The sequence below is a fragment of the Pelodiscus sinensis genome, chromosome 6 (genome assembly GCF_049634645.1).
Source record: "Pelodiscus sinensis isolate JC-2024 chromosome 6, ASM4963464v1, whole genome shotgun sequence".
NCBI lineage: Eukaryota > Metazoa > Chordata > Testudines > Trionychidae > Pelodiscus > Pelodiscus sinensis.
Window position 1 is genome coordinate 91,008,748 of NC_134716.1, and position 16,638 is coordinate 91,025,385.

Below are 16,638 nucleotides of genomic sequence, written 5' to 3' on the forward strand. Positions count from 1 at the left end.
GGACCAAGCACTATCTAGATCATCCCCGATATATGTCTATCTAACCTACCCTTAAATATATCCACAACCTCCAAAGGAAATTTATTTTAATGTTTAACCATCCTGACAGGCAGGAAGTTGTTTCTGATGTCCAACCTAAACTTCCCTTGCTGCAATTCAAGCCCATTGCTTCTCAAGTCCTATCATCAGAGGTCAAGAACAATTTTTTCTCCCTCCTCTTTTTAACACCCTTTTAGGTAACTTGAAAACCACTATCATGCCCTCTCTCACTCTTCTCTTTTCTAACCTAAACAAGCCCAGTTCTTTCAGTCTTCCCTCACAGCTCATGTTTTCTAGACTTTTAATAATTTTTGTTGCTCTTTTCTGGATCTTCTCCAATTTCTCCACATATTCCTTGAAATGTGATGCCCAGAACTGGACACAATACTCCAACTGAGGCCTATGTAAAACATGTTTCTTATTGATTTTTGAGCAATCTTGTATAGCTAAGGCATGAGTAGACATTTTTAGTAAGCATATATAATCTCCCAATACCCAGTTTTCTAAACTGTAAATATTTATATTATGAATGTATAATATTATAAGCATTCACTAACATTTTGTTGAAAGAAATCCCAAAGGAATTTTATGAAGTTCTCCAAGCCAATGAGATGATTCCCATCCCCAGAGACATGATGGGAAAGGGCTGGGAAAGATCATTTTGGCACACCAACAATGGCTTGAATTTAATGAAAAAATAAGTTTATTTAGGACGGCTTATGGGGCAAGAACTGTTACTTTGAAGAAGACAAGAGATAGCGATAGAAAATTAATGGATAAATGAACATGCATAGTGCCAATGAGATTTAACATATGAAAACTGAAACACTTCTTCAGATTAGAACTACTGTATTCACCTTTTAACAGCAGGAACTGAGCTTAGTTGTGGATCATCCTTCAGCAAGTCATGACTACTTTTACTTTTTCCCTTCATGCTCTATAAAAATATAATCAAATAAAAGTTACACACAACCGTATTTATGAAAGTGATAAGTGAAGAGAGGTTAGTCTAGTAAAAGAAATAGGAATTTCTTTCCTGTTAACTTTATTTATGTCACATCAGCCTTCCTATGAAGGAGATTGGTTAGTTGATTCTCAAAATTTAAAAATGCGATTAAACCTAAAAAAAAAAAAAAAAAAATACACCAAAACAGTTTCAGGGGAACAGACTCACTGGCACCAACACAATACAATAGAAAAGTGAGATGCTCCAGCTGGGATAGACAAACCTGGGTAACAAAACAGGTAAGAAAGACTATCATCTCTCCATGTCAATTCAGACCATTGGCACTTATCACAACAGTATCCATCACTAAAATAAACAGAGAGTAAATACTTACAAAAATGAGATAAAACAACCCAGAGCATTCCATGAGGGAACCATGTACTGAAGATAATATCCATAGAACCAGACAGAACAAATCTAAAGATGTGACAACACTCTCAGGGACTTATATACAGAAGTTCCAGTAGAAAAGCATTCCCTTCTCAACTGAAGAGACAGGGTGAATGTGGACTGAGGCTTGACGGAGAGTGGAATAGTGAACGGCAACCTAGGCTAGTGACTGGGCAAATGAGTGGCTCTCCATCTCAGTGGGCTGCAAGATTTCATAAGCAAGATGATCTCCTGGGAGAGGGTAGTTTTACTAACAACACTTGCATAACTATTATCTCTCTTTTGCTGTTGCAATTTGTGGGCTATGCCAATTGAACCGTATCAGCACTCTGACTGGATGCAGAGGGAGCACATGGCTATCACAATGTTGTGTGCAATCAACATGCACCTCACTTCACATGCCCTTGCTTTAAGTGCACATCACTTATAATACCAGTAGGCAAAAAAATCAAGCTGATGAAAACCAGCAGAATCTGGCAACCCAGTGCATGGACAACTGTAAGCAAAATGTCTCATGGGCCACATATTGAACCCCACTGGGTTCCCACTTCAGACCACAGGTTGCCCACCTTTAATGGAGCCTTTATACAGCATATGTTTGTGTAATGCACTACTTTAAGGACTTCAAAAATTAACTGTTTGAAGATTTAGGAAAATTCCACTGACCCCATCCTGAAAGAAGGAAAAAATATCAGACAGGTCACATCTAAAAATTTAACTTTTTATCCTGAATTAGGCCCTGTAGTTGCCCTCGACTTAGTATTGTGTGTGTCAGATTCTTTACTCATTTAGCTATGTGAAAAATCACCACTTAGTCCCTTCTTCTTTATGTATTCAAGAGCCAGTCCAACAGACATGCTGTAGTCTGGAAAGAGTGTCAGATTTTTAGAAGACAACGGCCTACTGAGACTGCTAACAGACCACTGCTGGAGGAGGAGAGGTTCTGTCTCGGGGAATGGGGGGGAAGAAGAGGGAAGGAGACACTGGCAGCTAGGGACACTTCTGGCAGCAGGCAACGCTCTACTCCTGCTCCCAACCCTCCCACCATGGTACTGGAGAACTATTACGCTGTTCTGGATACAGAAAATAAGGATAAAAAATAAGGGTGATGTTATGCTAAGGGTCTACTACAGACCACCTACCCAGGCAGAAGAGGTGGATGAGACTTTTTTTAAACACCTCACAAAATCATCCAAAGCACAAGATTTGATGGTGATGGGGAACTTCAACTATCCAGACATACGTTGGAAAACTAACACAGTGGGGCACAGATTATCCAACAAGTTCTTGGACTGCATTGGAGACAATTTTTTATTTCAGAAGGTTGAGAAAGCTACTGGGGGGGTGTAGCCAGACACAAACCCCATCTTGTTTTTCCACGAACCCCATCTTGTTTCTCCCCCCCCCCCCAGAGAGCAAGAGAAAGGCAGTCAGCCTTTGATGCCCTGGGAACGCAGGTGTGGTGCCTGTCCCTGACTCTACCATAAACAGAAACCAGACAGTAAATGGGCTAGCTGACGACTGGGAGGCCTCCCGTCGCCGTGATGGCTAGTATCAGTAATTGACACGCCTGCACTGTCTCAGGAGAAGAATCTACGCCCATCACATACCAGAGGTGCCCATTGTCTGCATCTTCCCAGGTGTGAATTATGCTTTGTACACTTCGTGGGAAACTTGGCATTCAAAGCAATTTTTCCTAATTGGCCACTTGAGACCAGGAAGAAGCCCATGTGACCCAAGGGGTATAAAGAGGGTTTCGTTGCCCACCCCATTTGAGCTCCAATCACCTACACCTGCTGGCAGGTACTGATTGTCTCCCAAGGTCCGTGGGATGCCCAACCTCGCCCTACTTCTTCCCGAGGGATTGAGAGAAAGACACTGGCCACACAAAGTCTGGAACGCAGGGGTGAGAATTGTACCTGCAATGTGTTTTCTTTATGTGTACACTCTAATTGTCTCTCTGTTATAAGTTGTTACTTTATTATAGTTTCTTAAGGCAAACTGCTTCATTTCTATTGTAAACTGCCTTTCGTAAGGTGATTTAGCTATAAACTTTGGGAATAAGTGGGATGCCCTCATGCACTTATAATATATATATATATATATATATATATATTGAACCAAGTTTCTTTTATTTTATTTTCTCTTTCTTTCTCCTATAATAAGCCAGTGAGTATCAAGCTTCTGACTTGAACCCGTGCTGCTGTAGCCGAACCGAACACAAACAAAAGAACTTCAGCCGGTCAAAGGGACAGGTATAGGGAGAGTTTGGGCGTTTTGGATTGTGTCACTCCCCGGTGGCAGATCCATTGGGGCACTTCTCAGTCTTTCCCTAAGGCTGCCCGCTGCGAAGGAATCTTGGATTCTAGCAGCTAAAAACTGAGGTGTTATAAGCTCTCCCTATAAACTTATTGGAGCGCCCGTCAACCTCCTCCAGGTTGCCCATTGTGAGGGACCCCGGTCTCAGCAGTTGAAGTCTCGGGTGTATAGCGCACACACACACCGGGGCGTCAGAGAGCCTGTTGGCTGCCCTCTGCGACGGGACCCCAGTCCTAGGAGTAAAGTCACAGACGTTAAACTATTTTTCGGGGTGCCCTCCAGCCTCCTCGGCTGCCCACTGCAACGAGACTTTGCATCTCAGCAGTTGAAGACTTGGGTGTAACACACACACACACACACACACACACACACACACACACACTGCCCTGACCATTTCGGCTGACGGGGGGAGGGGGGGGAGGAAGCCGTTCTTGATTTGATTTTAACAAATAGGGAGGAACTATTTGAAAATTTGAAAGTGGAAGGCAGTCTGGGTGAAAGTGACCATGAAATCATAGAGTTCATGATTCTACGGAATGGTGGAAAGGAGAACAGCAAAAGAGAGATAATAGATTTCATGAAGGCAGATTTCGGTAGGATCAGAGAGCTGGTAGATAAGGTTCCATGGGAAGCAAGACTAGGAGGAAAAACAACTGAAGAAAGTTGGGAGTTTTTTAAAGGGACATTATTAAGGGCCCAAAAGAAAACTATTCCATTGCATAAGAAATATAGAAGGTATGACAAAAGACCATCTTGGCTTAACCAGGAGATCTTTCAGGATATAAAAATCAAAGAGGAGTCATACAAAAAGTGGAAATTAGGTCAAATTACAAAGGATAAATATAAGCAAATAACACAGGTAGGAAGGGGTAAGATTAGAAAGGCAAGAGCACAAAAAGAGCTAAATCTAGCTAGAAGCATAAAGGGTAACAAGAAGTTGTTCTATAAGTATATTAGGAGCAAGAGGAATACCAAGGACAGGGTAGGCCCATTGCTCAGTGAAGAGGGAGAAACAATAACAGGAAACTTGGAAATGGCAGAGGTGCTTAATGACTTTTTTGTTTCAGTTTTCATCAAGATGGATGGATGGTGATGGGATGCAAAACACAGAAAATGCAAGTGGAAATAGGGTAGGTTTAGAAGATAAAATAAAAAAGAACAAGTTAAAAATCACTTAGAAAAGTTATATGTCTGCAAGTCACCAGGGCCTGATGAAATGCATCCTAGAATACAAAAGGAGCTGATATGAAAGGCTCAGATACTTTTTCTCTTTGAAAAATAACGGAAGTTGGGAGAGATTCCAGAAGATTGAAAAAGGGGAAATATAGTCCCCATCTATAAAAAGGGAAACAAGAAGAAACCCAGGAAACAACAGACGAGTCAGTTTATCTTCTGGGCCAGGGAAGATAATGGAGCAAGTAATTAAGGAATTCATCTGCAAACATCTGGAAGAAAATAAGGTGCTAGGTAATAGTCAGCATGGATTTGTAAAGAACAAATCATGTCAAACCAATCTGATAGCTTTCTTTGATAGGATAACAAGTCTTGTGGATAAGGGAGAAGCGGTGGATATGGTATACTTTAGTAAGGCATTTGACACGATCTTGCCTGATCTTCTTATCAATAAATTAGGGAAATACAACCAGATGGGTCTACTATGATCTTTGAAAAATCATGGAAGACAGGGGAGATTCCAGAAGACTGGAAAAGGGCAAATATTGTGCCCATCTATAAAAAGGGGAATAAGAACAACCCAGGAAACTACAGACGGGTCAGTTTAACGTCTGTCCCAGGGAAGATAATGGAGCAGGTAATTAAGAAAATCATATGCAAACACTTGGAAGGTAATAAAGTGATAGGGAATAGTCAGCATGGGTTTGTGAAGAACAAGTCATGCCAAACTAATCTGATAGCTTTCTTTGATAGAATAACGAGCCTTGTGGATAAGGGAGAAGTGGTGGATGTCATATACCTAGACTTTAGTAAGGCATTTGATACGGTCTCGCATGATATTCTTATTGATAAACTAGGCAAATATAACTTAGATAGGGCCACGATAAGGTGGGTGCATAATTGGCTGGATAACCGTAGTCAGAGAGTTGTTGTTAATGGTGCTAAATCCTGCTGGAAAGGGATAACAAGTGGAGTTCCACAAGGGTCTGTTTTGGGACCCGTACTGTTCAATATCTTCATCAATGATGTAGATATTGGGATAGAGAGTACGCTTATTAAGTTTGCAGATGATACCAAACTGGGTGGGGTTGCAACTTCTTTGGAGGATAGGGACATAATTCAAAATGACCTTAGCAAGTTAGAGAAATGGTCAGAGGTAAACAGGATGAAGTTTAATAAAGAGAAATGCAAAGGGCTCCACTTAGGAAGGAACAATCAGTTCCATACATACAAGATGGGAAGCGACTGTCTAGGAAGGAGCATGGCGGAAAGGGATCTAGGGGTCATAGTGGACCACAAGTTGAATATGAGTCAACAGTGTGATGCTGTTGCAAAAAAAGCAAATATGATTCTAGGTTGTATCAACAGGTGTGTTGTAAGCAAAACTCGTGAAGTCATTCTGCCGCTCTACTCTGCACTAGTTAGGCCTCAGCTGGAGTACTGTGTCCAGTTCTGGGCACCACATTTCAAGAAAGATGTGGAGAAATTGGAAAGGGTACAGAGAAGAGCGACAAGAATGATTAAAGGTCTAGAGAACATGACCTATGAAGCCAAGCTTCATGAACTGGGCTTGTTTAGTTTGGAAAAAAGAAGATTAAGGGGGGACATGATAGCGGTTTTCAAATATCTAAAAGGGTGTCACAAGGAGGAAGAAGAAAATTTGTTCCTCTTGGTTTCTGAGGACAGGACAAGGAGTAATGGGCTTAAAGTGCAGCAAGGGAGGTTTAGATTGGACATTAGGAAAAAATTCCTAACTGTCAGGGTGGTCAAATATTGGAATAAATTGCCAAGGGAGGTGGTGGAATCTCCCTCTCTGGAGATATTTAAGAACAGGTTAGATAGACATCTGTCAGGGATGGTGTAGACGGAGCTTGGTCCTGCCTTGAGGGCGGGGGGCTAGACTCGATGACCTCTCGAGGTCCCTTCCAGTCCTATGATTCTATACTATAAGGTGGGTGCATAGCTGGCTGGATAACCGTTCCCAGAGAGTAGTTATTAATGGTTCACAATCACGGTAGAAGGGCATAACAAGTGGATTCTGCAGGGGTCTGTTTTGGAGCTGGTTCTGTTCAATATATTCATCAATTATTTCGATATTGGCATAGAGAGTGCGCTTATTAAGTTTGCAGACGATACAAAGCTGGGAGGGGTTGCAACTGTGTTGAAGGATAGGGTGATAATTCAAAATGATCTGGACAAACTTGAGAAATGGTCTGAGGTAAATAGGATGAAGTTTAATAAGGACAAATGCAAACTACTCCACTTAGAAAGGAACAATCAGTTTCACACATACAGAATGGGAAGCAACTGTATAGGAAAAAGTACAGCAGAAAGGGATCTAGGGGTCATAGTGGACCACAAGCTAAATATGAGTCAACAGTGTGACACAAAAAAAGCAAACATGATTCTGGGATGCATTAATAGGAGTGTTGTGAGCAAGACATGAGAAGTCATTCTTCTGCTCTACTCTGTGCTGATTAGGCCTCAACAGGAGTAGTGTGTCCAGTTTTGGGGACCACATTTCAAGAAAGATATGGAGAAATTGGAGAAGGTCCAGAGAAAAGCAACAAGAATGATTACAGGTCTAGAGAACATGACTTATGAAGGAAGACTGAAAGAACTGTGCTTGTTTAGTTTGGAAAAGAGAAGACTGAAAGGGGTCATAATAGCGGTTTTCAGATATCTGAAAGGGTGTCACAAGGAGGAGGGAGAAAAATTGTTCTCCTTGGCCTCTGAGGATAGGACAAGAAGCTATAGGCTTAAACTGCAGCAAGGGAGGTTTAGGTTAGACATCAGAAAAAACTTCCTGCCTGTCAGCATGGTTAAACACTGGAATAAATTGACTAGCAGGGTTGCGAAATCTCCATCACTGGAGATATTTAAGAACAAGTTAGACACCAGTCAGGGAGGATCTAGACAGTGCTTGGTCCTGCCATGAGGGCAAGGGACTGGACTCAAGGTCCCTTCCAGTTCTAGTGTTCTATGATTCTATGAACATGAGATGACAAGGACAGCTAATGTGAATGAGCAGAGTGTTCACCCCAGTTTTCTGAACCCCCTCCTGAGTTGGAAGTTTTAGGGAGGGGATTACCTTCTATATATTCCTGTTATGATTTTTCAGTTATCTGCATCTGGTCTCAAACCACAATCCTGTTGTAATAACTAGGGCCTGACAGACCCACTCCATTTGTGAGCTCTACTATGGGAACGTGAATAAAAGTTTATAAAACGTTCCAATCACCGATAACAAATAAATGTTCCTAGGAAAAGGAACAAGAAGATTGACTTAATCCAAACAAAAAGGCCTACTGAGATAACTACGAGATCATGCCAGGTAAACAAAAGGAGCATGAGACTGGAAATCAATGGACCAAAATCGATGTGTTGGAAATTAGACCTAATTGGGAATGAAATAATGAGAGGATGGGCTGTTTTGCCATCACCACATTTCAAGCTCCTTGCCAAAAAAAAAAAAAAAAAAAAAATGGGGAAATGGACAGATTGAGGAATTCCTGGAATTGGAGAAAATATTGGCAGATCTCCCCTTCACTTCAAAGACTCACTCATGCTACATCATATCACTGTGGTACCCAGACCTCAGGATGCTAGTGCATTATCTGTGCACTAGTAAAACTCTAGCCTGAGACATCCAGTGCTCTGCTCTGTCCTCCCTTCCTATGTCTCTCCCCCTACTATCTTCCTTCTAACTTATTTCAAATAGCTTTTCACACACAGTCCTAAAATCCACTGTTCCACATAGGAACAATACTATGAGATGAGATTGCCCACCCACGACTGATCGGTCAAGTCAGATGATGCCCCAAACTGAAGAAGTGAGCCTGAGTCAACAGGAATAACTTGTGTGGTGCCAGCTTAGAGTATCAATCTGTGCCTGAGCAGGTGTTGGTATCCTGACAACATCAATAAAATCCATAATTTCCTCATCTTTTCTATCCTTTCTCTTTTTTTCCTATTTGTGTCTGTTTTATCAAAGGCAAAGATGACTTCTATTCATACCTTGGAAGTAAACATCAGAACCCTTTATTCCCAACCAAGGATTGCCTGACAAAATGAGACACAAAATGAGACACAATTGATAAGCTCTCACTGAAAAAGTGCCTTAAACAAGTTTTGATTATGTTTGTGCTTCATAAACATTCTTTTTCTGATTCTTCCTCTCTGTGTATCCTGATCAATAACCTTCCAAACATTGATATGAATTTCCTGGTACTTAGCTGACTGAGGTCTCTGTAATGAAAATCCAAGCCCCATTTAACTGCTTGGTATTATACAGTGACAGGATCATGTTCATATCTTGACTCTCTGGGGCCATTTAGTCTATCCAAATTTATATACAGTCTCTCCAACTCTCAACCTTTTTATTATCTTGAGTTGAAGCCAATAGGACCCATCCAATCTGTCTACAAAATCAATTAACAGAATAGCCCTGCATCTGCATGCAGTATCTTAGAACCTGCTATGCTCAGCTCAGACCCCAGTTTTCTTAAGGAATCTGGCTAACAGGTGTCATGAACCACAGGTCTTGCATCTGAGTCTGTTGGGTTCATGGGAGAGGCTGCACTCCAACTCATTACCTGGCAGCCTACTGATAGTCACTTACCTGGGACCTGTGAGGCTGGCCCCCAATTTGAGACCTCATCCATGAGATCCTATTGGCAGAGTTTAGAAGCAGTTAGCTACCCTAATTAAGCCAACAGCAGGAACAGAAAGCTTTCCAAACAACTGGGTTGCATACTGTTCTAAGAGTGTGTGCTTTGTGCTTCCTGCTCCCAACTTAATTTCCTGGCCTCCTGACCCAGTGTGATGCCTGGCATCGGACTCATCATTCTGATCTCCATTTTGTCTCCTCCCTCTTTGCCCCGGTATCCTGATCTAGCCAATACTTGACTGCCATTTCATTACTTCTGTGGGGAGGAAGAGATAGAAAAAAATCACCTATTTAATAGATAGGTACCCAGGTGTAGATAAGGAGTTTTTCCTCATTTTCAAATAAAGAAGAATGATGACTAGTGAAATTCTCATTCTAAATGTAGTCCAGCTCAGTCAGTCTGAATACATATGATGGAAGAAGAGTGACCCAAGATACTCATGACAGTGACAATGAAGATGAAAGGAGGGAGAATTTGGGAAGAAAGAAGAGATCAGTCTGGAACAGTTTAAGCTTAAAATGATGGCAACTCATCCAGGTGAAGGTATCAAAGAAACAGTCTGATTCAAGATTCAAAAGGAAATAGAAAAATGGGTCAGGTATGTAAAGATATAGCTGACTTTGTGTAAGTGACAAGACCCATCAAAAAGAAGAGAAGAAGAAGGAAGGAACCCCAAGGAACATCATCCTCAAAGTGGCGGAAAAATGGATAGGCACTTGCCAAAAGATGCAAAGGATGAACCAGAGAGGTGAGAGGAGAATGAGTAAAGACAGTATTGTAAAACCCAAGGAAGAGTAGAAGTTTGTGAATAAGGCTATGATTAATAACATGAAAACTCAGAGAAATGAAAGGATGAAGATGTATTACCTTGAGATTTGGCAAAAAAGAGATCATAAGTGACCTTGATGAGAGAAGTATTAGTTGAGCAGAAAGAGTGGTAGCTAGATTGGTGGGAGATGAGGATGATGTTGTAAGAGAGGAACTCTATGCAATGGTTAATTTAGACATAATCATTTGAAAATATTACCCTAAGTTTTCAGAAATATGCTCTTTTTGTAATGATATTCCTCTTACGACTCCTTGACCTCTTTGGCACAAAGCCAACAGATCAGTGTATCCAAGCAATTAGACTTTGTGATGGACATGTAGTGACAACTTTTTTATTCAATTTCCTTTAAAATATAGACTTTGAAAAGCACAAAAACATATTTAAATAATCTTGTTTAAATGGCAAAATCAAGCAAGAGAAACCTGAATTATGGCACCAGTGTGACTTTAATTCTGCCTACTTCTGCATATTCACCATGATAGAGTCTTTATTACATGATCACATACTGTTTATTCCATAGGCTCGTAGCTTCATTTAGAGCACAGGACGGATGAACAAAGGGACAGAACTGCAGATGAATAGACAACCACAAATCTGGTATCTCCTAACTTCTGAATTTATCATTTAGCTTCTCTCTCTCTCACATGAAGGCATATATTCTCTCTTTGGGCTTTGACTGGCAGAACCACGGATATGCTATACTATGAAGTACAACAATACAATACTTAAAGAAAGAGACAACACATGTATAAATCAGAAAGCTAAAATCATATTTAAAATTACACAAGTAGAAAATAATTTTATAATTAGCTTTACAAGACTGCAAATCTGAAAATAAAATGTGGCAAACTAAGCAACCTACTCCTAATATTTGTACTGATCAAATCTGGAAAAACTACAAAAATGAGCAAGTTTCAAGGTTTCAAATGGACTATAGACTATCACTATAAAACAATTATGCCAAAAGAATAGGAAATGAAGAGAGAGAGACAAGTAATTCAGAACTGCACCTGACTAACTCTGTTCACTTCCACTTCTTCTTCTTCAGCTTCTTCTCCGAATGAAAGCAAATTAAAGTTTCTTAAAAAAAAAAAAATACATTTAGAGTCAGTCAACATTTTGAAAATGTAAACAACAAATATGAAATTTCAAAATTCCAATATATATACTATCCAGTAAATAACTGGCATTACTCATTTAAAGCCATTAGCTACATGGTTACTACTCAACTTCTATTATACAAAGATACTTTAGTTGCTTATAACTTTGCCAAACTTCAACTTTTGGGGTCAAAATTTTAAATTTCAAATGTCTGCCTCAAGCTGATTTTCTTTGGGCTTTTTTGGAAGGAAGGAAGGGAGTAGTAGCTGGGTATAAATTTCAGCTAAAATAATCATCCGGATGCTTCTGAGAAAGAGATTAGAGACATAAACATCATTTTGTCCATGTTACAAAAATTCTTACAATGGTTCTTATAACCGTTACTAGAAATGTAACAGGGAGTTAGTTATCCCAGACAGCCTTTTACCATCCTCATGAAAATTCACCCAAATCTGACCAACTTATATGCCTCTAACTGCAGTTTGTACAACTGGACCTTCTGGGTCCAAGAGGCCAATGTGTGCAAGGGACAGGAACTGCTTATACCTAAACATCTTGGAGGAGAAGGCAAAAGCCAAATGATGAAAAGGGCTGGGGAGCAGTGTTTCCTCTAATTTTTTCCACCCCTAGCAGAATGGTTTTTTTGTGCACACCAATGTGGAGATAATACATAACAAAATGCACATGGTAGAAGTAGGGCCAAGCAGTTGAGAGTGTGGTGGGAGGCTCAGTGCTGAGACAGAGGGTTGAGGTGCAAAGGCTCTGGGTGGGGGTGCAGGCTCTGGTGTGAGGTTGGGGATGAGGGGTTCGGTGCATGAGGTAGGCTCCACATGTGGGGAGGAACTCAAGAGTGACAGTTGGTGTGCAGGAGGGGGTACAAGCTCTGGGGTGGGGGTGTGGGCTGATGCTGCAGCTCCCAGGTACTGGGTAACTGTTTAACTGACTAGTCTAAACTATGCATGCTGAACTAAATATGCTACTTTTCTACATCTGCAAATAGAAGTGAAATTCAATGTCAAATTTTGCACTCATCCCCCTCCAAAACACCTGACACAAACAGAGGATAACAGCCTTTTACTCCTACCAGTTACGCAATAGGCTTACATGTTAGAGATCAATGCTAGGAACTACTTGACTGTTGCTGATGACCCAATATACATAATAGTTGCATATGGCACAATTTGTTTTTTCATTTTAGTGTCTTTGTTTTAAACCAGGAATTTACTCAAAAAACCCTGTGTCAAGATTGTTAAGGTTCCACAGCTCTCTCAAGTTAGAAAATGCTAGAATTAATGCAAACTTGTACATCTGCATTATCATAAAATTTTTAAATTACATAGTCACACACTAGTCTCTTTAGGGATGCAAGTGGTTATGCTTACAAGTTATGGTTAACCAGCCATAGCTAGAGCAGCCCCCACCTGTGCTGTGGTTAGGAGCGCTCCAGCCCAGCCAGAGCAGCCCCCCTTCGCGGCCAGCCCAGCCCAGGCACACTGTTGTGAGGTCCACTCCAGCCTGACCACAGTATTTCTCACCCGCGATGGGCCCAGCCATGCACACTAGAAGCAGGAGCACTCCAGCTCCGCTGGAGCAGCCCCCGTCCACAGAAGGCCCAGCCCGGAGCAAGCATGGGACATTCCAGTGTGGCTGGAGCAGCCCCCATCCACAGCAGGTGGACAACTCCAGCCAGGCCATGGTGAGCCACTCCAGGCCCTCCTGCCCACCCCATTTAATTGGTTAATCATTTAAACGTAATGTTTAACCGGTTAACTAATTAAATAAGATTTTCCATCCCTAATTCTCTTCCCATTTGATATCCAGAAAAGGAGAAGCACATAATTAGTAGTTATGTAAACGTGTAACTGTTTAAACATATGTAATGCTGAAATCTTGTACCTGCAATTAATTATGAACAATATTTTACCAACTATAATATTCAGCATTAAGAAATAAAGGAAAAGGGACAATTTCTTAAACAATGAAAATGATTTTATGTCTTCTCATTTTGAAAAAAAAAACCAAACAAACAGATACTACATTTATTTTAAAAGGTACTATTCCAAAGCATTAACATATCAAAGAAGAAGAGCAAAATTATTTTATAATTAGAGCTGTAAAAAAATGTTTATAAGCCCATATTATGAGGTATAATTACTTTGTGCCTTTGGATTTTGACTTTTTTATTTCTTCCCCTGGTTTGTCCTTTTTCAGCTTTTTATTTGTTCGTGGAATGATGTCATCAAACGGATTAAATAAAACCTAAGGAAAAAGTTAATATTTATTTTATATTTATATTTATATATACACTAAATGTTTTAAATAGATATAATTATTTTATTTTATATAAATATTTAATTTATAAAGCATTTTGTTGTAATTTAGAATGCTTATGTTTTTAATTTTTTTAAATACACTATTATAAAAATTATTTTTCAGCAATAAAAAGATACTCAGATAAAGTAATAACAATACAGCCTACCAGAATACAATTGTATAAAAACAAAGAAAAAAAATAGAATATTTTAATTAACAGCATACATACCTCACTACTTTTTATTTTGTGTGGATTGAGTGGTCTTTCTTCTTTGTCAATTTCTACTTCAGTCAGTCGTAACATATTGTATATAGTATCCCCAGTAATCTGTCAAATGCACAAAGTAGTATTTTTAAGTTAGTTATTTCAAAGCTTAACTATTTTCAGACTGCTTGTTAATTATTCTGCAAAATTTAAAGACTTATGTAAATAATTTTGAATATACGAAGGAGGGCTATCTAAATTTAGATTACGTATGGCTACAAATATTTTAAATGAAACAAGACTCTGCTCTTTAGCAACCTGATTCTGTGTTTTTTTATTTAATGACCAGAAAAGTTAGCAAAGGGAGCTAAAGAAGTATTTGTGGATCTCAGGAACAAAAAACAAAAAACAACTATTCTTTTTTTAAATTTCTCATTCAGTGCTGTGAATTGCAACATTCAGAGCATTTTTATTGGATTACTCTGAAAAAATTTATCAGAATGGTTCCATTTAGAAGAAAAGCAAGGGGAAATTAATTAATTCATTCATTCATTCATTCGTTCCTTCCTTCGAGAAACTCCCAACTGAGAACATAAATGCCAGGCATGGAAGACAGACAAAAACTAAGATGTACCTAATAAGTACTAAAATAACTTTGAAAGTACAGGTTGAACCTCAGGGCTAGCAGCAGCAGAGCCCATGAGGACAGACCAAAGAGCTCCTGGATCAGAGAGCTCCAGCAGCAGAGGGAGGAGCAGAGCCAGCGAGAGAGCAGGGGCAGCAGAGTTGGCGAAGGAGCAGAGCCCATATTGCCAGCAGGGTGACAGAGCTGGCAGGACTAACGGGGCCCATAGCAGCATAGTCAGCGAGGCCAGGGGAAACAGAAATAGCTTGACCAGAGAAAACAGAGTCGGCTGGAGCCCAGAGTGCTGTTGACAGCAGAGACTGGAGAAGGAAGCCCCAAGGCCACCCAGAGGATTTAGGGGGCATGGGGCAAAGCAATTTTGGGGGCCCCTTCCTGGCACTCCCTGTCTCAGACCTCAGACATTCTCGTGGGGGCCCCTGTGGGGCCCACAGCCTGGGGCAAATTGCCCCACTTGCCCCCCCCGCCGGCCCTGGGAAGTCCAGTGGGGAGGCTACTGCTCCCTTTCCTCCCACCAAGCCTGAAAGCCTGACCTCCTCTAGTCCAACAAATTTCCTTGTTTGGGATTGAAGATTCATAAACTAAGGGTGCCGGACCACGGAGGTCCAACTTGTAGGAAAATACATTTGAGTTGTGTGGTGTGCTAAGGAAACACTCTCTGAATTTAGAAGTACATTTGTCTCTGTCTAAACCATGATTCAAGTTATGACTCTATAAAGCTAACCTTTCCAAAAATGGTGTGCTTGTTGTTAAGTTCATCTGCACGGCCCAGCGTAAAGAAAAATTGACTGCCGTTATCATGAGCTCCAGCATTTGCCATAGCAACCAGTCCTCTTCGATTAAAACGCAATCTTGAATGGAATTCATCCTTCAAAATAAAAAGGAAAATGATTTAGTATGCACTTTTATTTTTGCACTTGCTTAACCAGTATACATCCACTCTAATATACATACCAGAATTTTGTGTTGAAAATTTTTATAAAAACCAACATTATTTATGGCTGTCATTCTATACAAGAATGATGCTTTTTAACAACACCGGGAGATCTTTAACTGAAAAGATTTTAAACAAAATTTCAATTCTTTCCATCATTTTTTTAAATTTTCTGTAATGCCAATATGAATAAGCACACAATTACTCCTCTTAGGAAATATACTCTTGACGAAACATCAAAAACTGCTGTTAGATCAACAATGCAAATAAATACATTTTTTTAAGTGCAAGCTTAACCAGGATAACAAATGGAAAAAAATGTTTGCCAACCTCAAAGCAATATAGATGTGATTTTAAAAAAGAAACCTCATATTTAAAATCTCTCCCTTAGGGAAAAAAAAAGACTAAAACCTGCATTTTTCTTGAAACATAAAACTATCATATATTTGTTAGACTAATGTTGTACTTAGGAACAAATCCGGTTCCCATTAAAATCAATGAGAATTCTTCAAATAGATTTTAATAATATCAATATTTCATTCTTATTATGTACTAATTTCCTATTTGTTGGGCATAACACAATCTTTCCAAGGTAAGGTACTATTCTGAATGAGAGTAAAGGCAGAATCAGCCTTTATGAAAAGATAGGAAATGCCAAAATTAAAAGATGCCTATGTAAACTTAATTTTCTTTCTCTGCATATAATTTACAATAATCTTCATATACAAGATTACATACAATTTTCACCTCAAAATTAGGGATGTGAACGAGTAACTTTAGTCAGCTGGTAAGCGTCACCTGTCCAGGATCCTGCTTAGTCAATTAACACATTGAACATTAGGATAATCTAACATTTAACCAGTTAGCTGATTGATTGGGATTTTACATCCTTACCCCCCACTTTGCCAACTGTGACTTCTTGTTTTTTAGCCAGCCCAACAGGTTAGCAATAGCACAGTACCCAGCAAAACAGTATTCCATTATGTGAAGTACTAATTTAACAAAACCAGGGAGAT

General features: G+C 39.8%; 1 protein-coding gene across 2 annotated transcripts in view; it reads right to left on the reverse strand.

Annotated features, from left to right (window-relative positions):
• The window catches only part of CWC27 (CWC27 spliceosome associated cyclophilin), a 226,962-nt gene that overhangs the window by 184,560 nt on the left and 25,764 nt on the right, over window positions 1–16,638 (reverse strand). For both annotated transcript variants that reach the window (XM_075932399.1, XM_075932398.1), the window contains exons 4-8: window positions 15,413–15,556; window positions 14,070–14,168; window positions 13,683–13,786; window positions 11,437–11,506; window positions 897–976 (exon numbers count right to left, since the gene is read on the reverse strand). In XM_075932399.1, coding sequence (XP_075788514.1) covers window positions 897–976; window positions 11,437–11,506; window positions 13,683–13,786; window positions 14,070–14,168; window positions 15,413–15,556 — 497 coding nt within the window. The remainder of the gene's footprint in view (window positions 1–896; window positions 977–11,436; window positions 11,507–13,682; window positions 13,787–14,069; window positions 14,169–15,412; window positions 15,557–16,638) is intronic.